At 42.7% G+C, this 26,510-nt stretch overlaps 1 protein-coding gene across 5 annotated transcripts in view; it reads left to right on the top strand.

The window, feature by feature from the left end:
* The window catches only part of DNAH5 (dynein axonemal heavy chain 5), a 294,998-nt gene that overhangs the window by 50,373 nt on the left and 218,115 nt on the right, over window positions 1–26,510 (top strand). For all 5 annotated transcript variants that reach the window (XM_019541679.1, XM_019541689.1, XM_019541661.1 and 2 more), the window contains exons 2-7: window positions 14,149–14,283; window positions 15,625–15,709; window positions 20,600–20,763; window positions 23,789–24,013; window positions 24,548–24,685; window positions 26,237–26,413. In XM_019541679.1, the coding sequence (XP_019397224.1) occupies window positions 14,149–14,283; window positions 15,625–15,709; window positions 20,600–20,763; window positions 23,789–24,013; window positions 24,548–24,685; window positions 26,237–26,413 (924 nt within the window). The remainder of the gene's footprint in view (window positions 1–14,148; window positions 14,284–15,624; window positions 15,710–20,599; window positions 20,764–23,788; window positions 24,014–24,547; window positions 24,686–26,236; window positions 26,414–26,510) is intronic.

Raw genomic sequence — 26,510 nt, 5'->3', positions numbered from 1 at the left:
AGCTGTGGCCAGGCGGGGCAGCCATGGGGGGAGGGGCTGGGACAGTGGGTGGGGGTCAGCAGGGCTGGGGGAGCAGGCAGGGGATGGGGCCTGGCAGGGGTCTCCCCATGGTCTCTTCCCCACTCCAGTCTCCAGTCTCCTCTCCCCTTACTTACCTGGAGCCAGTGGGCATTGCCTGATTTTTCCAAATCAATTCAGAGACCTTTGAATTGATTTGGACCTTTTAATTGGTCCTCTGATTTGATTTGGATTCAGAGACTCGGCCACCGAATCAGGCCAAATCTCCTCCAAATCGAATCAGCACCTGAAGCTTCACACAGCACTGGTCTGTATGGCTACAAACTGGTTTAGACTAGCCAGGTTAGACTAACCTGCAAAGGTTGTATCAATTCAGGCTTTTTGAATGTCTGTCCCTAGCCAAGGTGCTTTTCATAACTGACTTAACTATATCAGGATTTTCCAAATCTATTTGTATTTCAAGGCTTCTTAGTGAAGGATCATACTTAGAAGTGTATTAATCGTGTAGTGCCCCTTATGGCATTTTATACTTGCTATATGACTCTTGCTGTGCAACTTGTGTTTACAATTATTTTGGGGAGGGTTGGATTTCTGTACATTAAGTGGATGACTGAAGTGATTTTATGACTTACAAGCCTAAATTAAAGTTTCAGATAAAAAACTTAAACTAAACTATAGTTGAAGTGAGTTCAGTGAAAAAATGCACCTCATAGGTGTACTTTAAGAGAACAGGAAATGTACATAAGTAATAATACCTTCCTGTGAAATAAGAACATTAAATAGAGGCCACATGATACTCAAGACTGTAACATTTTAATTGAGGAGAATTTTAATATGATTTCACTTGAAACCAACTTATGTAAGAAAATAAGTCTTGAGACAATAAAAACTGTCTGAAGGGGAAAAGAGCAAGATAGAGTCTGAAGATGTAGTGTTCAAGTACTGATCTTGAAGCTGTGAAAATGAGAAACAATTCAGTGCTGCTTACAGAAAATGTGTGTATTGATAATGCAACAGTTGCATTCATCTGTGAAGCCTCAGCTGGTGATATCTGGGCTGCCTATTGGAAGTATACAGGGGTTGCTTAGATTCACTGATTAACTGTATTGACTTCAGAGAGTGAGAGTTCAGGGGTTCTGCATGACAACTGTAGCAGTGTGCACATAGATTCAGTTTTGTGTGTGCCTTGGCATAGTTGTTTGTGTTACGTAGAATAATGGCATATAACATACACATGTTGAGCGGAGCTGCTGATTGTGGATTGGCTTTAAGTGTATTAACCAGGCAGTTGTATTCTGGCCAATAATATCTTCTTCTTATTGTTGGGATTTACCAGGGGGTGTTAATAACAAGTGAGAGATTCAAGAATCTGAAGTTCCCAATGTGCATCTAAGTGTGTCTTTAATGTTCTGCTGCTGAGACAACTACTGTTTACACCACTGATCAGCAGATAGTGCTTAGGGATTGTTAAAGCCCAATTAACTCTTAAATGGAACATGAAATACGAACACAGACAACTGAATGTCCTAAAATCAGTCTAACTTTACTAATACAACAAGTATTATCTCAGCAGTTTCTATATTTAGAGAGAGAAAAAACATGTATTATGATCTCACCCAATCCCAAATGTTACTTTGCCTCACAGAAAAGATGACCACTCAGTTCCTGAAGCAAAGGGTGAGTCATTGACTGGGCTGATCCAGACAGGTGTTAAAAGCTGGATTCAAGGTGTAAATGATGATGACAGCATGGCAGAAGGCAACCTCTGTCTGTCCCCAAAAACTCTGCTTTGTGACAATTTGGTTAATATGGGCCCTGCAGAGGACAGACATCCCATCTCTTTTCGGTAACCTGAACTGGACATATTCCTGAGGGAGGGGGCAAACCTGCTCCCTCTGCCTATGTGACTGGCATCACATAACTGGGTGAGGGGCTTGGGCTCCCTATTGTTTTGAGCAATGCCAATCTACCTGGCAACCAGTGATGCCTTTCAAATGGGTTGGCTGGCAGCCAACAGGTGCTGGTCTCCAGTGGACCAAGTAAATGAGGTCATAAGGGCCATATAAGTTAAGGACTGCCCAGGAGGAGGGGTAGTAGCCGTGATGAAAACTCAGAGACTGAAGAGCTGGACTGTCTGAAACTTTCTCTCTCTTTTGAAACTCATGATCAATAAACTGCCTGCCTCCAGAAGGAATCTCTGTATGCCTCTGGATGATACTTGTAAGTAAGCTACCTGAGATCTAACTAGATATATAGCTTGCAGTAACTCAGATGCATGATCAAAGGCTACCCAGCCATGCCAGTTTGTTTTGTGGGATTTCTCTGATATTGCTGTACCCTGTACCCTATTCCAGACCTACTCCTTGTAACCAATAAACTTCTCCTTTGTATCTAGCGTGGGAGACTTATTGAGAGTGGGTCTAGATTATGCCTTGGGGTCCCCTTTGTTCAGCCAACTGAGGGGAAGCACCCCAAATTCTTGGAGTGTGTTGAGTACCCTCAAGGACTACTAGGCCTGTGTTTTCCAGGGGGTGCAGTGCCAGGATCAGGGCAGACCCTGGCTGGTGGCAGCACTGCCTCCAGGCTAGTGGGTGTGCTCCAGAAAGTGGGTCAGCTAGATGTGAGGCATCCCCAGGGAGGCACTTGGAGCCTGGAAGGTGGTTGGGTGCAGTGAGGTGGGTGGGCTCAGCGCAGGAGCACTCCCTATTGGCTTGCCTCAATGGTGATGACACACTTAACTTTCTTGCTTCCCCCTTTTTTGCTTTTCTTTAACTTGACTCCTTTGATGACTCCTTGCTTTTGGATTGGTCTATCTGCAGTCAGCATATTGTTCATATTTCATCCTGTCAGCATATTCCTTTGTTCAACATCCCCATTATGAGCACACCTCTTAAGCATTGTCCATTGGTCTCCTTCATCACCTTTCATTAACATAACATATCCAATCATTTCATCCCTCTGGTTCATCTGGTTAGTGCCAAGTTCAGTTAATTTGAGCTAGTAACAAAACTATTACTATGTTATGTTAGAAAAACTTCTCACAGTGATAGAAAAAGGAAAGAAACTTCATGCAAGCAAACTCAAGGCCATAAGCTGCTTTCAAGAAACAAGGCCAGTTGATATTGCAAACACCAGCAAAATGAAAAGTTCAGATAACAGTTAGGCTATACAGATCTTTAGGCTAAATATAAAAGAAAACTTTAAACAATGCTATAATTCACCACCCTATAAACAGGTGCAACTTTAAAGCATAAAATATGGCAATCTACCCTAACACTACTATATTATTATTGCTTAATTTGCATCTTTAATTGTACGTTGGAATGCTTTTTTGGTTTTTGTTGCCATGAGGCTAGTTACTATTTAACTGCAAGACCATACATGAGGGATGGGCAATTATTTGGAATGGAAGGCCACTTAGGGAGCTTTGATAAACTGTTGCAGACCAAGTCAGTACCCCCTCCCTGGCCCACAACAGCTTACCAAAACTCCCTAAGTGGCTCTGTCCCAGGATCTAGCCCTGCATTGTCACTGTCCAGTGATCCCAGGGCCTCTGTGGAGAATGGCAACCTGCATGGGCAGGGCACACTCAGCTAGGCAGATGGGATGTGGCCATGAGTGCGCATGGAGCAGTGTCCAGGAGCTTGGGCCCAGGCTGGGATCAAGATTGGGATTATGAGACAGTGACAGCATGGGGCCAGGCCTCCCCACATGCCTTGCTTGTGGAACTGGTTCTTCTCACACAGGGATGCATGGGTAGTGGTTTGTAGCTGTGCCTTGGAAGCCTTGGCTTCATGCTGTCACTGCCCCATGATTCCAATCTCAGCCTTGGCCTTGACCCCACCTAGCCATCCTACTCCCAGATGCTGCTCCCCACCCACCTGTGGCCCCATCCCACAGGTGCCTGGCCAAGTGCTCCCTGCTCGTACAGGACCCAGACCAGTCTCCATGGAGAACTTGCCTGCCTACTCTGTGTGGCGTCTGTGGTGGTGGGTGTGGGGTGGATGGGCTGGGGTCCCTGGACAGTGGGACCAGATCTGGTTGTTCTGGTGGAGACTGACAGCCAAACCTGGATGAAGCTGATGTTGTGGAGGCATGGAGATAAAAAAAATGAGGGGGGGAAAAAGAAACTTGCTTTTAAATCATAAAATATAATAACTACATTAATAAATGTAGGCCTGCATTTAAAACTTTCTTTGGGCATTAAACTTATCAAGGTAACATACTTAGAAAAAGCAACAGCAATAGTAGAGGTGGAGGAGCTGCATCTCCCTTAAAAGTTCTCCCTTAGCAATGTAGCAAGAAAGCTTTTTGTCTGTCCCTTCCCCCCCAATGTGAAGCTCCTCCATATGGCAAAAGCCCGTTTTGCAGTATTGACCCCCTTTTGGGGATGCTTTCTCTTTTCTACCTTTTCTTCCTTCCTATCTTTTTCTTTTATTATATTATTATTTTTATATAAGGTGTATGTGTAGTGAAAATAGAGCTTGTAGATGAGTTTACAAATGTACTTTAATTTTAAAAGCAAGTTGTACTATGTAACAATGTTAGCAAGGGCAGAAATCTCTGTATGGAGCCGGTCCCTGAATAAATCATGGTTGATTGTGTAACACAGTAGCAAGTCTTGATAAACAAGTTAAGGAGTGGCAATTAACACCTACAAAACTACAGACCAAGAGGAGGAAAGAATCAATACAGAGTCAGGAACTCCCTGAAACTTCACTGTTAAAGGTGCAGAAGCCCTGGTTTGAACTAATCAATGCTGGAAACAGACCCTTGGGGCTGAAATACCTCCTGATCAACCTCTTCCAGAGCTCTATTAATCACAGCAGCAGATCAATCAAAATTCATCAATGGACTCAGGAGACTGCACATACATGTGGCCGTGACCCCTGGGGCTGACAGCTGCCACCCAGCAGCTACCAAGAAGGATGTCCCTCGATATCAACAACCCCTGGATTGGGTAGCCCGAGAATTGGGGAGTCACCAAAGTCTGCCAGAGAGGGATAAAAGGCAGCGAAGAATGACCCCCAATGGTGCCCTCTTTGACCTGATGAGCACCCTTTCTGTCCAGCTGGAAGGACCAGCTGGTGACACCCTTCTGAAGCAACATCGCACTGAAAGAAACCTTGACTGGCCATTGATGGTGGACTCCAGTGCTTGAGGATAGGTATATCTTGACACTGGTGCTTAGTGTTCATAGCTAGCTACTGTGAGTTGCCTGTGTGCGTGTGTGAATGTATGTTTGAGGGAATCAGCACCAAGGTTTATGGTCTGATTTTTGCATCCGTCCAATAAACTGGAATTTTATGATGATCCTGTGAGTTGGTGTTTTGTAGCCAACAGCAATACCACGTATTACTAAGGTGAGCCCTAAAGTCCTCATTTTGTTATTTTTTTTAAAGCAGAAACCATGGATTTCCCAACAATATATTTTTTCTAGCTGTGACCCTGGAGCCTAACTGAAGTACTAGAAGTGCCTCATATACAGGTAAAAGATAGCCAGAAATGAAGTCCATATTTCAGCTGAAATGGACAAGACTGCAATATGGTTTTGAGTTTGTTATGATTATTAAAATTAACTTTTAGGTGGCCTTTTTGAGTATCTGGATGAATTTTTGAGCCATTACCTAATTGTACTTACTTCTTGTCTCTGCAAATACTGCAAAAGTTTACTAAAGTTGGAGAGGTGTTAGGGATCTTAACTACTTTAAATAACTAACATTTTGTATAACCATAGTGCCTAGAAGCTATAGTAGAAGGACAGGAGGATCAGAATCCATCCATCCATCCTAATCTGGACAGAAGACAAGGTTAGATTTAAATAAGTCTGGGATATTTTAAGAGTTAAAAGCTAAGTCAGTGAAGGGATGCTTTTGAGGTTGGGGCCAGGGAAAGACAAGTGTCATTCTAGGGTATATAATAGATAACATGTCTGATACAGGAAATGATTTTTCTGTTCTACTCAGTGCTGGTGAGGCCTAACATGTTGAAGCCTCACGTGGGCTATTATCAACAATTTTGTGCATTTGATTGTAAGAAACTTGAAGACAATGGTGAGGGAGCCCATAGAAGAGGAAACAGAATATTAATGTAGTAAGTAATGTAAGGGGCAAGGTTGAAGGAAATAACTTATTTGATCTTCTCTCTTCTGAAATAAACTGGTGGACATATGTGTAGAAAGAAGCAACATGTTGTTAGAGAAGAATAATAAACTCTTCCATGTAACTGAGAGGGAAGGATAGAAAATAATTTGCAGCGAAGACTATTTAGAGTAGATCCCAGGAAGAACTTTTCTAGCTAGCAAAGCTTCAAAGAAAGCTATGAAGGAATGTACAATCTTTACTGGTAGTTTTTAAGAACAAGTTAAAATTACACTTATCAGGGGATGATCAGTCAAAAGTATCTGTTGCAGCAGAGTGGAATGGATTAGATCAGTGGTGCCCAAACGTTTTGCCTTGTGGGCCAGCTTATCATTGCCAGGTTGGTCCAGGGGCCCAATCCTGGTCCGAATCTTGATCCCAGCGTATGGAGTTTATAAATTTGGTGGTGGGGGAGAGGTGGTAGTGTTAATTGCCACAGCTCTCCTCCCACCAGATTTCCAGAACTGTGGGGAGCTCCATGGTTTGGATGACATGACTTTGTGGGTGGATTTGGCCCATGGGCCGGGGTTTGAGGACCCTAAGGTTAGATGAGTGAGGTCCCTATGAGCCCCACATGGGATTATGTAATCTGAGATTCTAGGAAATTATTTACAACTTTTGTTATTCAACAGCTGCTTTGCAGGTTTATTAGCATTCTTGGAGACCTAGTAGCTGTACTATTCAATGTTGAAGGAGATTATCTGGAGCTGTTGGGGGAAGAGTCTGGAAAGGGGAGGAGACGTTAAACTGATGTGAGGCTCCTTTCTGGAGTAACAATAGTTGATTAAAGGATTCTTTTGATGTCTATTGATTTTTATTGTGTGATTATCCTTAACTCCAAAGCATAACTGTTGTGACTGGGGGAAAAAAAGTTTGATGTTCTATTTGTATTGTTATATTTGTTGAAAGCCATGTCCAAATGTATTGTATTTGGAACATCCCAGGTACTGAAAATAGTCCTTAGCTACTTTGTGTTGATTATATAACTATGGACTGTTGTAACCACAACTTTGCACCACAACTGTTGAACCACAACTTTTGTCTCCTGCCCCCTGGTGGCCAGTCCTGGCTTGTTGGCTCTCCACTTGTTCTGAGGTGTCTGCTTGACTTTGTCTGATGTGACTTGATAGTATTGAAATTGGGGAATAGGCCCCTCAGTCCTGTAGCAGAAGAGCAACCTTAAGCATCTCTCTGTCTATGCCCAGTTCATCTTTGCCTGGTCACTTATGGCCCCATGAACTTGTCTCCAATCAGCAGTTCAGTGGAATGAAGTTTTCCCAGGTTGATTCCCTGAGTAGGCTGGGACAAACCAGCTTGGGCCAGGCTGGGATGAGTACCCTGCCTGGTAATATTGACATTGCTTCATCCTTTCAGTGTACTCTTAGAATTTGCACCACATCCCACTCTTGTAATCAGTCCCAGTGGGCCTGGTCACCCTTCTCTCAATACAGCCTTTTCCCTGGCTCCTCTCTGGCTTTTACTCTAAACTGTGGTGGCTCTTCCTGCCATAGCCCTTTAGGGCCTAATTACAGTTTTCAGTTCTTAGTACTGCTTCTATCAATTCTCAGCTGGGGGCTACTGTCTCTAGCTCTACCTGCGTCAGAATGACCCTCTCTGCCTCTGGTGCTGGGTTTAATAAGCCCAAGGTCCACCTCCTGTTACATCTATCCATGATGAAATTTCTCTTCACTATAGGTAAGCTTTACTTACGGTACAGAAAGCTTCAGTACTGTGCAGCTTACATGCATGAAAGTAAGAGAAATGCACTCGTTGTTGATTACTCAAATAATCCTGAGAATTTTGGTCTTTGGTGCTGCCCAGTTAAGCCTAATGAAGAAATGGCCTTGCTCCACTGTATTATCCTAATGTTTATTGGAAATGGAATGATGGGATTGAAAGGGACCTCAGAAGGTCATCTAGTCATGATTTCTGCTCAAGCTAGTGTCTTCACTACCATTCCAGACCAATGCTTTTTTGATTCATTGCCTGTAAATTCATACCTTTTGTCTAAAGAATCTGTTCAGTGAAAAGGTCATGATCTGGATACCGGTATGCTGCAGTTAGAAAATAATATAATCTGCTAGCTACTGACAGCTAATTTGCATCTAAAACTGAGGAGCACTGAATTGTTAGCCAGGGGTTAGTTTAAAAGCAATGTAATTGTAGCAGGGCACTAAGATGTGCCTGCTCCTTAAAGCTGAAGAAGCCTGGCCAGGGAGCTCCCCAGCTGCAGGTTGCCAGGGTAACAACCTAAGGAAGTAATTGGCCATACCTGCTGACATCACCTGACTGGCAGAAGGCAGGGTTCTGGGATATATAAGCCCAGGCTGTAGATACACTCTCTCTGGCAATTGATGGGGAAGGAGTTCCTGTCTACTGAAGCTATTTATGACCTGGTGCTGCCTGCCTAACTCTCCCAGTATTGCCTGCTCTGCTATGTAGGTGCTACATGACTACAGGGAATCTTCCAGGTAACTAGAATAGGGGCATGTTACTCTGAGTGGAAGTTTGTCCCCTTAAAGGGGCATAATATTGCTTTGTTGCTAGTATTTCAGTTATAGCCTAGGGGCTGTTTGTGTTTGTTTGCCCTGGAGGATTGGGATGAGGCTAGAAGGGGAGGCCTGGAGGCCTTATCAGTGCCAGAGAGAGGGCATATGATTTGGTAAAGCCCTGAGGCCCAGAGGGGTGCAGTTAAAGAGGCACAGAGCCAGGTGTGTGGGAGACATCTGAGGGAGCTTGATGCCCGCAGGTTGTAGTGAGACAGGAGCCAGAGGGCTTGATGGTAGCAACACCTGTGAGGTATGGGACATGTGTATGCACTGCCTGGTATAGCTGAGCACATGAAGGGCAGCCTCCTGCTTAATGAACAAACTCAAATATTTACTAACAAGGTGTGACTAGTGAGATCAGCAGGTGGACTGCCCAAGTCAGGTGGGTAAGCTGCACAGAAGCCAGTCTTAGGGTGGCCCCCTGTCACAGTATTGGAATATAGAATGTGTCTATTGCATACTCAAATGAATGAGAGAGAGAATGGACAAAATACTATTCTGTGAATCAGTGGATTTGTTTCAATAAAAAGACTGGGTTTAGGGAAAAACACACTTGTATTTGATACAAGTGTATTCAAAGCCTTTGGAATTCCTATAAACTTTTTCAAATAAACTACAGGGTGTCACTACTCTGCTGTACTTAGACTTATTTTACTTTCAGTAGTGTCTTGTGTGAGGGGGCGGCAGCTAGGGGCGGCCGTGAACCCCCTAGCGCCCCCTACCGTTACATTAGGGTGAACGTGGCACCCTCAGAATCTCACCCGCCACAACTTTGATGGTTAATATATATGTTGTGGAGGCTGCCGGTTCACTAGTGGACGGTACTGGAGTTACAGTCCCTATTCCAGATTGGGGTATCTATGCGCGTCCCGCCTTAGGGGCTATGCGTGCCTCCAAAACCTCCCCCTCAGCACGCCCCATGCCTCACAGCTGTTCTGGGGGACGTTTGTGTAGTCCCTCGCCCCTTCGCTCGGGGCCCCTCGCCCCTGGCACCCCTTCGGGTCGGGCTCTACTCTCTAGCCCGTTCCCTGTGCCCTGGGCCTGTCTCCCTGGCACCCAGCTACTTGCTGGCTTGCTCCCGCCGCCCCCTTGGGCTGGCTCGCTCTGGGTCCTCGCCCCTTTTTGGGGCCTGTACTGCACCCTCTGTGCTTCGCCCCTCTGGGGCCTTGCCCATTCTGGGCTGACACCGCACGCCTCGCGCCCTGCCTCAGCCCCGCTCTGGGGCCTTGCCCTCCCTAGGGCTGACACCGCACGCCTCGCGCTAGGGGCACAGGCACTCGCAGCCGTGCCCGTCTCCTTGACCCTTCTCTGGGTCTTTTGCCCCACTGGGCGAAGTGCCGTCCTTACGGGCCGGGGTCCAACCCCGGGCTCCATGCCACTCCGGCACAAACAGTTGTGCCCCCCTGGCACTGTGCCCCTACTGGGCACTGGGAACCCCCAAGCTGTTGGGGAGCTCCCCTGAGGCCTCCTCGCTCCCCTACAGCCTCACCCGGTCCTCCGGAGTAAACTGTAACATAAACTCAAGCCCTCTGGCTACAACATAAACAGAGGCTCCACACGCCTAACAATAACTCCAAGCCCCGCCAGGGCTCTCAATCCTACCTTCCATCAGGGCGATCTTGTTCCCTGCATCACTGCAGCCGGTTAGCATGGTAAAGTAACAACCACTAACCCAGGCCACTCAGCTCAGCCACAGAGCTCCTACTCCTGCAGCAGCCAGAAGGGAACTGTGAGTCAGGCTCCAGCCTAAGCTGTTTATAAAGGCCGGGCCCTGCCCCCTTCTGGCCATGTGACCACCTGGTTGCCCTGGTAACCGGGCACCTGAGCTGCCTGGGTGATTGGCAGCTCTGCCAATCACCCTCACACTCACGGGGCACCTATGTGACTCCGTGACATCTTGACTGGCTGTTTCTTGACCTGTCAACTGTAACTCCAAGGTTCTTGAGCAGTGATTAGGAAGGATATTTTTGCACAGAAACTTAAAATAGTAACCTGAAAAGGGCCACTGTAACTCAGTGTTTGTACTGGGACAAAGGTTACAGGTGGTCATAATGAGGTAGGTTACTATCACAGTTTGCTTACTGTGTGTTTTGTTTCTCTAAAAGTATGAAGGTTTTATCTTAATTGGGTTTATTTGCGTGAGCCAATACTGGAACTGGATGTCATGCCTGTTAAGGACAGATTGGATTTTAAGCTAATTGGCAACTGCTTCCTAAATGCATACTATTTTTGTTTACAAGAATCATCTTTCTAAACTTTGACTCTGTGCCTGTTGATATGGGATTGATCTGTGTTTTAAGCTGACAAATGGAGGGAGAAACAGATGATAAATTTAGGGTGCTCTTGCAGGTGAGGCAAAATCCCTATCTATTCAATTTACTTGATCAAAACTCTGGGAACTCGGCACTGCTCTAGTACACTATAAAGCAATTGGGGCATATGGATGATTGTGGTCTTAAAAAAAAATGCTGAAATATGGTATTTCTAGATGTACTCATTTAATCAAATCCAAGATGAGGAGTTTCCTTCCTCCCCTCCCCCCCCCCCAAATCAGCATGGGGGGGGACAGAAAAACCTCTCACCTTCTATTCATATACAAAAGTGGGGGGGGGGCAGCAACTCTGACCCACAGCAGCCTCCTGCCCCCCACGTCTATTTGCTAATATCTTGAGGATGGCTGTGCTTAAGCATGCCTATTCAGCTAATGTACAGAATCTCTTTAACTGGAAAACTCCTAGTCACTTTGACCATATTCACAATAACTCTGCAGACCATCTCTTGGATTTCTGCCTAGAATGTAGGAACATATTACATCATGAAAAGTAGTATGGGTCTTGGGATATGTGATGCCTGGGGAGGAACTTAAGGAGGATTGCTGTACTTGGATACACCACCTGTGCTTTTTTGGGGAGGAGTCTGTTACAAGCACATGGAGGTCTTGAACAATTTCTTTTGATATCTCAAAGTTGTTATTTAGCCTAACATTATTAAACGGAGCCAACTACTTATGCTTTGATCAAGGCGCATCCCATTACATTCAGTGGAGTGACTTGAACAAGGTAAGGGAGCTGACTGATGGACTGGTAGTTATTAGACCGAAGGAAAATGTGAAGGGGGGGGGTGGGGGGGTAGTGGAAAAAACTGGGTTGTCAGTCATAATGAAGAGGGAAACGGATTAAACACTAAGATTACTGTATCTGACATACTGAAAGTATAATATTAGAACTAGATGAGAAAAGCTGTCTGCACTTACCTTGCAGTAAACTCAGATTTAAAAAAAAAAAAATCTATTGTCATGGTCTTTCTAGTTCAGAAAGGGAACATTCATTAAACCTGATCTTGGTAGCTAAAATTTTGTAGGATAACAAATGCATCTAAAAGCAATCAAGGTGCTGGTTGGTTTATAAACCTTAGTGGAGGGCAGTTTGTTTTTTTTTTTGTTTGTCTTCTAACCAGCTTCATTGGTAAATGAAGGTCATGTGGGGAATATATTAAGGGGGGGGGAAAATGACATTGCAGTAGGTAACACATGAGATGTTGTCACTTTATAAATAAATTGTATTTCTTCTGGTATAATACAATAACAAACTCAGTTTGTTATTAAGGTAAAATTTCCTGAATAGATTTGAAGATGATCTATGGTTTTGGTTTTTTGTGTTTTTTGCCTGTGCCATGAAACTTTGAACTGTGACCTTGGGGTGTAATTTTTTTTTTTTGGCAGGCGTGGCTGAACAGTTATTACTTTTGATGGGAAAAATAGTAATCAAAGGAGTGGATGCTCTTTTATTTTTACTTTTTTCCATGGCTTAAAAAAATTGAATTCTGTCAAGAAGCAAGAAAACTGGTATAAAACCATATCCTTAATTTCTGTAGCCTGTTAATGACTTCATAAGTGAAGATTACTTACTACATGAAATCAAGGGTGTTTAGTGTAGTGCTCTATAAATACTGTGACACTTGTGGTATTTGCCCTTTTAATTTAGGTAGAAATCTTGGAATGGCATTGTCAAGATTTAGACCAGGGCTGTTAGAGCTGTGAGGATCAATTGCTGAAGATAATCTTTAAATACACATGGAAAAGTTCTGAAGTACTTCTTGGTGTGGAAATGATTTGAGGTGCTTGTCATGCTTAGTACAGCCACTAAGAGTTGTCATACTTAGCAAAGATACCAGGGGAGGTTCTCATTCCTACCAAAGCCCAGGTTTCATGCTTGACGGTGGTAGGTAGAACCCTTTTGAAAACTATGGCTAGATAAAAAGAATTCTGCAGCAAGGTGCCTGAACTGTCACTTGATATAGCAGGCAAACAACTTTTAATACAGCTTCTTCTACCTAAATTCAATTTTTTTGCTTGAAATATGAAAGCAAAAATGATATGGGGGTGGCATTGTTCCACTCTTCCAGTAAGTTTGGTCCAGTGCACATTATTCGGCTGTTTCCAATGTATTCATTGGCTCATACAGAAAAGTAGGCCAGTGTAACCTGACAACTTATCCCTCTGGAGTACTGGCTGTTATGTCTTATTGGTAAAGAAACTTGTTTATGAAATTCAGGAGACAGAGTAAAGACCCAGTCTTTCTTGTTGCAATTTCCATTGATTAATGCAATGGGGAAACATTTCCTTAGAATAGGATCCACATACTAGACACATTCTAAAAGGCTGAAAACATGTGGAAAAGTCCTTAGAGACAGTGCTGCTTGAGGAAATGAAGGTAAAATGGCTTTCTGTATACATAACAAAAGATATACTGCTATTCTTCTCATCCACCACTTCTATTTCTAGACTAAGTGGTATGTCTAGAAAGTTTAAGTTAATGAATATATTTTTTTTTCCTCCCCAAAACATTTAAGCACTTTTAAAAGTCCTAGGAGACATTTGTTTAAATTGTTGTAAGATGCTTGAGGGTCTAATTTAAATTACGCAAGTCCTGCCAGATCTTCCACAGCTTCTGGGCATATTATTTTGGTTAAAGCTCTAGAATTTGTGGATTTTTTTTTTTTTTTTTTCCTCATTATCACTGGGGAAATTTTAAGTTTTGGATTTGTCACCTATGAAACATGACTTTCAATTTTTCTGGAAAATGAAAATTAATATTAAACTTTGTCATCTGTAAGCACAATAATACCAGTAACTTCTCCAGAAAACTCTTTTGTCTCTAACGAAATGAGGTGTATTACATGTGGGGATTCAATTTAATTAGAAACTGAGGTATATTGGCAGATGCGAGTAGACCCAAAAACAAGAGCTAGTGGCTGCAGGGACTAAGGATTACATAGTAATGCCAAAACTCTTTACATAAAAGGTACCTTGCTTCTTGGCAAAAAAGGCCTCGAAGCTGTAATTTAAATACCTGTTGCTGTAAGTAACTAAATGAAGTCATGCTAAATATTGCAGCTGTTTTATAGCTTTCTTTTCATTGATCAAACAATTTTTTTTATAGCAAAAGCTTAAGGAGGAGAGAGAGGCTAAACGAGCTCACCTGGATGGCAGACATGATTATATCTTGGCTATTGTTGCCTCTTGTGTGGATGTGGACAAAACAGAGGTAGAAGATTCTGTTCTGGAGGGTAATCAGGTATGGTCCTTCCCCCACACGTGTGCACACAATTTGTGGTGTAATCTCCTGTTTTGGAGGATTTATTATTTACAGTAGCAGTCTACTAAAACCATGCATGCATTTGAACAAGTAATAGTTATCCTCTTATTTCTGTGATTTCTGAAGAGTGACTCCCTTTTCTTAAATTTAAGCAATCTTGTATGGCCAATTACTTAGTCATAAGAAGTGACATAACCTGGGTAGTTTGATTGTTTATTTATAAACTTGAAACTTAATAGACTAAGGGTGGCAAATGCCTTTCCATGTTCAGTAGACCCATTCATTCCATAGGTTAGTTCTATGCTGGGAGATCATAAATAGTGGTTAAACCAAAACAGTTGAGTCCTGTCCATCCACTGTCAACATTTTATCTATATTTTTTGGACAAGTTGGATTTCTTTGGCCTTGTAAAGGTGATGAGAAATGAAATTGTCTAAAGTAAACTGTCCAGAAAATGTACGCTTTTTTTTTGTGTGTGTGCGCAGGATGCTGACCTTGTTTATCATGTCTCTCACTAATATCTATATTGCCTAGAATTCATTTTTAAGATTATGTAAAATTTTAGAGAAGAGCATGGTGACATGTTTCCTCAAAGTAGATACTGTTGCAGGTTGGCAACATTTATTTTGGTGAACTTAAAACTACCATTATTCCAAGGTTTCTTTTTTTAACTACCTCCTTACTAGGAGAGCAGCTCTGATATCTCTTCTGGTGTGGTGATGATGATGGAAAACTGACTTTTCTTTCCTCCACAAACAGTGATATTAAATCTTCTTCTCTCTAGCAATTTCTTAGCAGGAATTGCTCAAGGCTGTTGGTTAGCCACCTGACAAGTTCTAAAAAGAAGTAAGAGGTTCTTGATAGCAAAACTTCATGCAAAAAAACCCCTATGACATAGATATGTCCGTGACTTAGGTCAAAGAATTTGAGGGGGGGACATCAGCCATTTCTATTAAGATTTTTGCAACGTTATTTTTGAACACTTATCGAGGAGATGTTTGTTCAAACTAAATTTGTGTTGAAGTTCAGGCTGTTCATTCTGGCTTCAATAGAACACAGGTACAGTGTACTAAACTACCCGTGTAAATGGGGCGGGGAGGGGGGGGCAGGGAAGAGTGCTGATCTAACAACTCTAGCTCTGCTTAAATGAAAAGATGGATGATGCATCTTGGGTTTAAAAATGACCACCATCATTATTTAATTTTTAAAATTGCAGTGCTATGATTCATGTACTCTGTTTTGGCTTTTAAGATTCTGTTTAATTGCTAATTTGCTAGCAATGTGAAAAGAGTATTAGTAATACAACTTCATCTTAAACAGATTAAGCGCATTGATACATTCTTAGCCAGTGGAGGTCTTTGTCATCTCATGTTCTTCTATCAAGATGTGGAGGCAGCTGAAACAGGTAAATTCACTTATTCTACAAGTACTGTTGCACATGATCCAATTAATTGTTGGGCCTAGTTGTACTCTGATATGTTACTAGTAGCAACAATGGTCAGGAAGTTATGTTCTATAGGGTAGATAAGCTGATGTTCCTCAGTAGTGAGGGATTTTTGAAGTATCTCCTATCAGTGAAGTTGGCTGACAATTAGATAAATGATGGATTCTTGGGGTGTATCTACACATGTGCTTTAACCTATTTTAATGTGTATTAAAGCATCACTAAAATGTGCTGTTTAGTTGATGCACATTAGCCCATCTTAAACTGTTCTCTCTAGTCAATGTGCATTTTCTTAGTACTTCACGATGGAGGGTACTCTTGCATGTACTCCAGGGGTGGGAGTGGGAGGCAGCTCCAAGAGCTGCTCTAATTTAAGCACTGCTGCATCTTTATGTATTGGCATCCCCCTCACTTAAAAATGGTGGCAGGGTGCTTGAACTGAAGTAAAGCTTTGTGAGTGAGCTTTAATTGCCCTCCCCACCATTTTAAGTATGGGGATGCTGCTGGAACACAGTAATTACCACAGTCCAGCAGACTTGATCAACTGAGTCTACTCCAATGCACTGGAATTCAGACACATCAGAGCAGCCTCTGTCTGTGTATAGGTGCCCAGACGTATTGGATTTAATGTGCATGAAATAAAGTACATTAATGTACATGTAGCTGTATCCTTAGGTTTTTGTGACACTAACTCCCTGTTTGAATGATGTTGGGAGTTAAACTTCATGTAACTTCACACACAAAGGAATCCAAATCTTTTAAACAACATGGATATTTTAGGAGACATGAGGAAAGTGTCCAGATGTAGGGGCTAGATAGGGAGGAGGTGGTGCTGAATATAGAAATGGAGAGAAACATGGGAAAGGAGGTGGCTGATCATGCTCACTGGGGGCTTTCCTGCCCCCAATCTCACTCGCTAAAAAGTGGCTGTCCTGCAGCCACTTCAGGAAGCAGCCGCTTTTGCGGCTGGCCCTGCTCCCCAGCCAGTGCTCACAGGGTGGGCACTGGTGCTCCTGCCTGCCAGCTAAATGGGGAGCATGGCTGGACAAAGAATACACCAGTGCTCAGGGGATGCATGTGCACCCCCTATGTGTTGACACTGCAGCCTTGAACAACTGGATACATTCTAGTTCTGGCCATGGCTCTACATATGCACAAGCATATATTAATGTATCCAAATTAATTTTATTTTCTCTGATTCCTTTTATTTGGTCTGGGGGTGAGGTGAAAGAGTTCCTGAGAGGGAACTAATCCCTTGGGCTTCCTCATTGGTCCATTTCCCAATCTGTGGTGGAGCCTCCAGAGGGAATAAAAGCCTGTGTGCCGAGCGCATTGGCAACTTTGAGGGATGACAAAGATGGGGCTTGAACTGTTTGAGTTCACCAGTGGGGTGGAGGAATGGCCCCAGAAATGCCCTGAAGGTGCTTCCATCAAGTAGGATGCAGCAAGTGGCTGCATCTCTGCCTTGCCATGGAGGGAGCTGTGGTGATGGTACACAGAGGGTCTGGAAGCAGATGGGACCCTGGTGGCTGCAGTTGGCAGTGTGGGTCACCCAACCCTGCATGAGGTAGGAGCCCTCAGTCCATGGATTGGTTCATAGGTCTGGAGAAGGTCCAATACTGGATGGGACCTTGGCAGCTGCATGAAGCAGTGTGGGTCCCCAATCCTGCATGAGGCAGGAGACCTTGGTGCATGGAGTTGGAGAGCTGATGGGACTGCATGAGGCAGCACAGGTCTCTGATTTTGTGAGTGCCAGGGGTTCCATGGTGAATGGATAGCTGCACAGGGCTGGTTGAGCTGAAGGACCACAGTGGTTGCATGAGGCAGTGCTGGTCCCCAACCCTGCATGAGGCAGGAGCCAGGCCATTGAACAGGGCTGTAGAGCTGACAGGTTGCTGCGGCCGCACAAGGCAGCGCAGGTCCCCAACCCTGCCGTAGGCAGGTGACCCCTTTGGTGCACAGGGGACTGAGGGAGGGCTGATAAGCCCTGGTGGCTGTACAAAGCAGCTTGGGCCTTCCTACTGCAAGTGGTGACTGGATGAGTTGACCACCTCTGTGTGGAGGACACTGGGAGTCATGAATTACCCAGGGAAAGGGGGATTCCTACAGGGGAGGAGAAGCTTTCCTCACTGTGAGTGATCAGTGGGAACCCCCTGAGGAATGGGGGCAGCTCACCGTTGCGCACAGAGGGGAGTATAGGGCCCCTGTTTGATAAGGGTAGTGTCATGGTTACAGGCTGCCTCTTAATTGAAGGACCTAGGACAGGGTAATAATGTTCTATTAGGTAAGAGGATCTTTCCCTGGGTTGCCATTTTGTTCTTTGGGCACAGCTGCTGTGCTATTGCTGTGGTCTGGCTCTTTACATCATTGGGATTCCTATTGTAACCTTGTGTTTTATTTTTGTACTGTAAAAGATTGTAAGCTGTTTTATATCTGAACTCATTGTATAGGTTATCTGTATATGTGCATCTTATTTGGTATAATCGTATTGTATATGTTCAATTATTGTCCCATTGCTTCCTGAGATTCCTACAGTTGATTTTGTAGACTAACCTATACTTAACATCAAGTGTGCTTTCACTTGCTATCTGGAGGGCCTCAGCAAGGGGCAAGGCTGGAGGCTAATCAGAAGACCATAGAAGGTTATGCCTATGCCTGAGTTTATGCTTAAAAAGAGCACCTGCCTGCTACATTCCCACAATGTACATGTACCTTCTGATACCCCCTCTCCAACTGAAGAGATCTTCTGTATCCCACCTGGGTTACATAGGGGAGGAACCACTTCTGCGTTTCCATGCAGAAATTTGTTATTCAGCTATATTCATTGGACCCCAAAATACGTGCCTAGCCCTGACCCTCCAGGATATGAGGCAACTCTTGTTCTGCTTCAGAAAAGCATGCTGCCATTCCATAGTTAAATCTGTTTTTAGAGCCATTTTTGTCAAACCCCAGAATATAGATGAGGTAGCTTTCTGTGGGAAAGTCTCTTATGGCTGCAATCATACAGCGTGCTTAGAGGAAGGGAGAATGCTGTCCATAGAAAACTGTCATCCTTGTATCAAGAGACTGCCAACAATAAGATGGCAATCATCATTATAAGAGACTTGGGGGGGGGGGAGGAAATCTCCAAGTGAATCTGGAGATGACTGAAATGGCCAATACAAGGTCTGCATGTTTGACTGCAGATGGAGGATATACTTCCAAAAAGGAGGGGTGGATTCTGGTGAGGTTGGGTTACAGACTTTTATCTTTGTCTCTTGCCTATTTGCCTCCATAATGAGGAAAGCTTGCTCACCAATGTTTTATGCTTTTCCATACTTCATTGCAGAATTGCAGCTCTTTGCTTTTTCTCTTATTCCCGAGGGTTCATCATAGGTTCTGTATTCTGGCTGAACTCTAATGCACCATCATAGCACCATACTTGTGTCATGGTTCACCAGCCCAGCTGGCCTAGTGGGTGGAGCTGGGGCTTGCAGGAGTAAGGGTGAGAAGCCACAAGTCGGGAGCCAAAACTCCAAGTCAAGGAAAGGGGCCTAGTTCCTAAGACCAAAGGATAGATGGGGCAAAATCCATGAATAAGCCAAACAAAGCAGGAGTTGAAAAACAGACCTGCAGGGAGAATCCAGGGGCTGAAAGCCAGGAGGAAGCCACAGCAGTTCACAAACCAGGGAAGCCAGAGATGTTATTGAGATGGGAACTGTTCTGAAACTGAAGACTGATATATTGTACAGCAAGGCTCAGGTGCTGGAGGAGTTCCTTTTAAATGCAGTGTCAGACCTAACTGGAGGGAAGGGGCTGTGCGGCAGCTGGCTTTTTTTATTAGCAGTACCTGGGTCAGTGTACTTGGCAACTGTTGCAGGGCACAAGCTTGCCTGCACCGTTTTATAGAGCTGATCCAGGTTGCAACCTTACAGGTGCACATCTAAGCACTAACTCATTAATATGCTACACCAACAACTTTTCTTGGGTGAGTTTATGAAGATTCCTCATGCTTGCTGCTCTTCCCATGAACTTTGTCCCCAGATCAGTTTTGAATACCCTCTATTTTTTTCCACTTCCCATGGTAGTTAACAGTCAATGCTAGTCTTTCTTACTTTACAAAGTATGCAGTATGGCACCATGCTTCAAGGTGCATAAAGTTCTATCTATTCCTTTCCCCCTGAATGCATTTAAAGCTGTGAAATAACTACCATCTAAAATAAACCTCTGATCTGAGCTTTCATTTCTCAGTTTTCAGAGTGAGGAATTGGTTGATCTCTACCTGGAAGAAATTCAGCACAAATACCTTTTTCCTCTACTCCTCATCACTATAAGAAGTGATAGACCCCAGTGAGGGGAAAGAGTGGAGGAAAAACGGTATTTGTGCTGAATTTCTTCCAGGCAGGGATCAACTGAATCCTTACTCTGAAAACTTCTTATTAAGAGGTTGTATGAAAAGACACTTTTATCTGGTCAAAGTAATCTCTCTCGTTCATGGAGATTGAGCTCTATATGTCTTTGGTATAGTCTTGGAGAAGGCATTTTGCTTGGCACATGTACCACAGGGCAGGTGGCAGGGAAGGGATTAGGGCTGCACTGCCATAACAAGGTTTAGGCCCTCTGCAGCTGTCCTGCTGTCCACCCTGGCACACCAACATGTTACAAGTTAAGGTTGCTGGTGTTTTTGGCACTCTGCCCAAAAATGTTGCTGACATAGTCTAACAATTCATGCAAGTGATTACCAAGAATAAAAACATTCTAATCTTGTAGGTTGGGGAAATTCACGTATCATTATCCCTTCTCTACAAAGAGTAATCTCAATGTATGAGGTTTTTCATAATTGTTACCCTGTTTATTTCCTACAACCCATAGATCCATTTGAGATACCTGGAGCAGCAATTACTTCTCACTCAATAAGAAGCAAAAAACCAAAAGTGTTTGTGACGGAGGCAAAGGATGTTGCTTTAACTGGCATATGTGTGTTCTTCATTAGATCCAGCCCTTCCAAAACCATCACCACAGAGAATATCCATCAGGTAACAGGGTAGTTCTATTGCTATATAAAATTTTATTGGACTAAAACATTACCATGACGTAATTACAGCCAGAGATCCAAAAAGGGTATAAGGGATCTCTGGGTCTCTATGTGTGTGTGTGCATCTCCCTCATCTGAACCCAACACCCTTGCTATATACATGTATGTATTAGGTCTGTGCAAAGCGGCTAGTATTTGCTTCAGATCTGGCTATTTTTTGGTTTGTTTTTTTTGGTTTTTTGTTTTTTTTTTCCCCTCTCTCTCCTCCTTTTTTTTGGGTGGGGACAGTGACTTGAATCGCTGTCCCAAATTGATTCGGCCAAATGCTGCTGAATCTCCAAATCAAACAGTCCCCACTTCCCCCACCCACCCGCTCAGCCCTAGGAACATGTCCCTGCTACCCCCCCCCACTGCCCTGAACTGCATGGGGGGGGGGAGGGGGCTCTGCTATGAGCCTCCAGAGGCCCCACTGGCTAATGCAGCAGCTGGTGAGTGTGGGGCTTCTATTTTATTTTATTATTTTAAAGCACCAGGACATTGGGGCTGGGCAGGCCAGCCACTGATAGCACTTGGAGAGCAGGTGGGGGGGGTGCTCAGTGGGGGCTGGAGGAGCAGGCAGGAGATGGGGCCTGGCAGGGTTTTGAATCATCAGCTGAAGCTTAAATATAATTTCAGTTGTTCATCAAGTAATCAGAAGCTTTTTATTTGTTGGTATAAACTTCTGGAATCTGGTTACTAGATAAACATGGTGTATTATTAAGCTGCAACTGAATTGTGCTAGAAGTAGTCAGCTACCAGTTTGAAGTACATACTGGTAGGTAAAAGAAAAATTTTTAAAGTTAGAACAAGGTTTAAAGATGAGACTAAAATAACCTGCAGTAGAGTTCAGGGTAACAAATACCAGGTACTTTCTTGCACACCAGGTTTGATCAAATAACAACAGTTGATGCCTTGGTTCAACATTTTGCTACTCTAAGTAGAAGATTCCCAGGGTTTTGCATCCCACAAAATATGCTTGTTCATTTGTACTAGTGGTTGCACTAATGTGCAACTTCCTAGACTTTTTTCCAAATGTATAGTCTTTTAAAATGAAAGACTTACAGAATCAGTTCAGGTATTCAGCTACTGGTTCTGGTACCAGTTCAGGTTCAAATTGAGGTGCTAGTGCAAGTTCAGATTTTCAGGTGCAGGTTTGGATTCGGATTTAAATATGTTCAAGTTCCAGCTCTGGTTCTGGTTCCAATGCGTTCAGGCTTGGGTTCAGGTTCAGATTTTCATGTGCAGGTTCAGGTTCAGATACGTTCAGGTTCTCAGATACAGGTTCATGTACAGATATGGGTCCAGATCTAGGTGTGTTTGGGTTCAGGTCCAGGTTTCGGGTTCCTGTCTAGGTTACAGTTTTGGGTTTGGGCTCATGTTTGGGTTAGGGTTCAGATACAGAAGCTGGGGACTTGCCATCTTTCCTTATTTGGAGACTTGTGCCCATTCCTCTCTACTATAAAATTATTAACAAGGGAGTCATACTTACTGTCTTTTATTTTTCCCAAAGGGAAGTGGAATGGCATTTGTTTATCTCTAGACTAGCTGACTGTAAGAAGATTTAATTTTGGAATGGGTTTTGAAGAATGTTATGTTGCCTTTTGGGCCAAAAAATGGTGGCTGGAATAACACTTTCAAAAGTGCCTAAATTCCCCATGACTCTAGGATTTAAATTCTGTAGAGTCAATTAGCTTGAACTTTGTGGGTGTTTTGGTGCCTAAAGAACTTCCACTCCTTGTGAAGTGGTGCAGGCCATTCTGAGCCAGATGTTATATTACTTTTTATGCTCAGGACTGTCCCTAGGGGGGGTAAATTGGGGTGACCACCCTGGCCCCTATGCTTTGGAGGACCCTGTGTGGAGTGGTCACAGGGACTCCACTGCTGCTGGCTTGACATCCAGCCACTTGGCACCCCCCCCCCACCAAATCCACTGCTGGCTTCCTTGTGACTGGGGGCGGGGCCCTGCACAGGCTGATTTGCCCTGGGCTCCGCACACTGTTTGAGTCACTTCTGCGTATGCTGAACATGTTAAGATTTTATGAACTAGTGGTTTTCAACCTTGTTAGACTCGTGGGCCCCCTCATTAGATTTGAGGTGCCCCATGGAAAATGCTAGCTGTAAGTTGTTGGGGTTTTGTTTTTTTGTTTTGTTTTCCTTTTGATTTAAAGAAAAATAGAGCAATTCCGAGGTTGTGTATTTTTTTGCAACCAAAGACCACAATTTATTCTTCAGGAATACTGATCACTTAATTGCCTGTAAAATGTTTGCCTTTAATCTATCTGATCCTGCAAGGTAGTGCTATGATAGGCAATTATTTAGTTAAAGCCTTAAACTAAAGATGATAGAAATTTTATAAATTTGGTTTGGAAGTTGTATACTATATCCAGGACCACAATATATTTGCCCCCACAACTGACATAGTATTTGAGCTTAGATGTTCTGACTTTTTTTATAATGAACAGTTAAAATGAGGAATTATAGATGCCTTGAATTTCTTCATGGCAGGAGTCAAAATTATTTTTTTTGTCAATGAAAGAATAGAAAGGTTACTGAAAAGATTTAGCAGTTGCGGGGGGGGGAGGGGAGGAGGGAAATAAAAACATGCATGGAAGACCCCTAGCTCATTTCAGATTTGAATTCTACAAGGTTAGCACATCACCCTGGAATAACCTGAACTGAAATCTAATTCTGTTTCTGTTTAGAGAGTATTGACAAATATACATAAAAGTTTGTCACGGGGACCATCAGCCTTTGGCGAACTTCATATTAAAAAAACCAAACAAACCTATTTATAGACTTGCTCAGTGATGGATAATTAAATTAATCCCTTTACAGACATCTCCTATAACCCCTAAAAGGGATAATATGTTGAAGTCGTCTTAAGAGGATCTTAAGCTGTAATTCTTTGAATATCTTAATGCTGCTCATATATTTTTATTGTTAGTTTTGTTAACCCTTTTGATGTGTGCCTTTATCCTCTCTTGCAGGAAGTGAACTTCAACATGATAGATACTGCTCAAGGTGGCTTACTGCAAAGTGTGCAGCACTTGCTATCCAACATCTTCATTCCAGCCCTCAAAGCTGTGAATCATCATGGTGGGGATGAACTTGGTGGTTTTCAGCAAGCAGCTAATATTAGGCAGGATGTTGCTGGCTCTCTGGAGGGATTTGCGAGTGCTTTATCAGGTGCTCAGCAGAGTCTCATGGAGAAGGTAAGATTGACATGTCAGTAGCTGCAGGAAAGACCAAGGGCTCTGAATTGTTGGTTACCTCAGCATTTCATTTAAAGGGTGTGTTTTTTTTCCTTAAACTGCAGGTGGAATAGCACTATTGAGTACTAGACTTAATAATTAATTTTCTTCTTTTTCTTCTTGCTTATGAGGATAAAGGGTGAGGAACTCTGGAGCTTGGATGGTCATTTACACTTTCTTCCTACCACCCTTTGAGTTGTGAAGAGCTGTGACTTTTCAGAGCTTTACAGAACAGAACAGAACAGAAATTAAGAGCATCTAGAAGCCTTAAACTTACAGGCCATGGTGCTGATGAAAGAGCCAGTGTCTTAAATTTCAAAGTGCCTTAGTTTCTGGATTGAGCCCAGAAAATGCTCCTCTTTATCTTGTGCAAGTATATGCTGAAAGCCTTTCAAGAGGAAAGCAAGCCTGTTTTGAAAGAGAATATTGTTCTAGGAATAACTTGTATTGGAATTTAACTTTAATTTTTTTTTTCTCCCCCCACCCCGCTAACAGGTGAATCTAAAGGCATGTGAAACATATGACTGGAAAACTTTGAAGGGACCTTCAGATTACATTGCTGTTGCTAACAGTATAGAAAGTCTAGAAAGAGTAGAAGGCTGCATGAAAGTATGGCTCAAACAAATTGAGCAGGTGATGTACCTCAAATCTGCAATGTGACCAGCTTATCTTGGGTGCATGTTGAAATGCTAATAAATTCCATTGACATAAAACCCAAAGCACATGACTAGTGGAAAGCACTATTACTCTGAATATGGTTAAGTAACAATTTAATTTTCTAATTGGCATGGTATATAGAACTTTGTTCGTCTACCTTTTTAGTATGTAAAGTTGTTTTATCACTAAAGAGTGAGTCTCACATGTCAAATCTTTCATTTCCCAAATAGCTAAAACATAAGTCATAGTAGGAGTAATCAGCTGAGAATTCTTAATTCTATTAGGTTAGCTAAGCTGAAAATTTTGCTTTTTTTATAAACTATTTTTTAAAAATAAAGTTGTTAAGTCTCTGTTAAGCTAAATCAAACTTCCAACTCTATATGTGTGGTGCCTTTTTAACACGTTTCTTGCAGTAGTATGCAGTTTTCTGTAACTTACCCTGAAAACATTTTAGCCAGCAGCAAGGTACAGAAATTAATTGAAAGCAAAGGTATATAATGAGCCTATGTGCTCACAGACTCTGAAAAATGGTAGTAGGCAAATGTACTTAATTTGGGACATACAATTATTAATACCAGTTTTATCTCAATATTAAATGATAGCAAATTGCAAACCAGCAATGATGGATAGTACTCTTCTATGAATTTAACCCTATATCTTCCAAACATTGGAAGGCAAGGCTCTTATTGGTAAACAATAATGAAAACTGGTTATATGGATAGCTTCTACCACATGGAATTGGTCTTTTAACCTAAAGATGGTTGGAAAAAAACACTGTTCACAAATCTCAAGAAGGCAATCCATATTAATTTTAAGCTGTCATAGCAGCATACCTAAAGCAAGCAAGATTCTTATCTTCAAGGTAATCCAGTATTACTGTATGATTTAAAAACCAAGGTGTGTTTTTGATTTATTCTTCAAAACCACTTACGGGCTATGGTAAGAAACTACAAGAGTGTAACAAACTGAAAAATGCTTAAAAGGCTGGGTTTTTATATTTAAAAAATCTGTTAGAAGTAGAAAATAACTTCTTTTGGTTCACAAGGCTCTTGTCAGGAAGATGAAATTTTCCTAATATTGAGTATTTTTTGGCAAAAATGAAGGGTTTGGTTCCATTTATAAAACAAAGGAGACAGAGGGTCCCTAATAGGTTGTATAGTCCACTTGTTAGAATATTTGTCTTGCGTAGTGAGATCAGACACTTAAAAGTTTGGCTTTCCTGCCTTTTTTTTTAGTCGCCTAACCACTAGCGCATAAGTTTTCTCATATAGGTTACCTTCCAACTTACTACCTTTTCAAGTTGCTGACACTTTTATAATATGCTGAAGTACTCCATGAATTGGATATGCAGTGGGATGATTTTCCAGCCTGGTGATACCAGTACTCCTTTGGAGTAGAAGACACCAGAGTTCCAGACCTGGCTCTATGGAATATATCCAAACATTGAGATGTTGCATCTATTGCTGTCATCCTCATGGATGAAAACCTAATTCACAGTAATCAGTATTTTTCTATGTGCTTTTAAAGATTCTTGCAGAAAACAACCAATTGAGGAAGGAGACTGATGACCTTGGACCACAAGCAGAGCTGGATTACTGGAAGAAAAGATTATCCAAATTCAATTATCTGTTGGACCAACTGAAGAGGTCAGATGTGAAGGCAGTGCTGGGAGTTCTTGCTGCTGCAAAGTCCAAACTTTTGAAGGTGCCTGTTTAAACTTTTACTTCATACTGTCCTTGACATAGTGCAGTTAATGGACAAAATCCTGAAATTCTTTTTTATGTGCTTTTTTTTTTTTTTT

This window comes from Crocodylus porosus, unplaced genomic scaffold, assembly GCF_001723895.1.
Source record: "Crocodylus porosus isolate Cpor-Errol unplaced genomic scaffold, CroPor_comp1, whole genome shotgun sequence".
Taxonomy (NCBI): Eukaryota; Metazoa; Chordata; order Crocodylia; family Crocodylidae; genus Crocodylus; species Crocodylus porosus.
The sequence above is the reverse complement of the archived record's forward strand: the minus strand, read 5'-3'. Positions and strand labels throughout refer to the sequence as shown.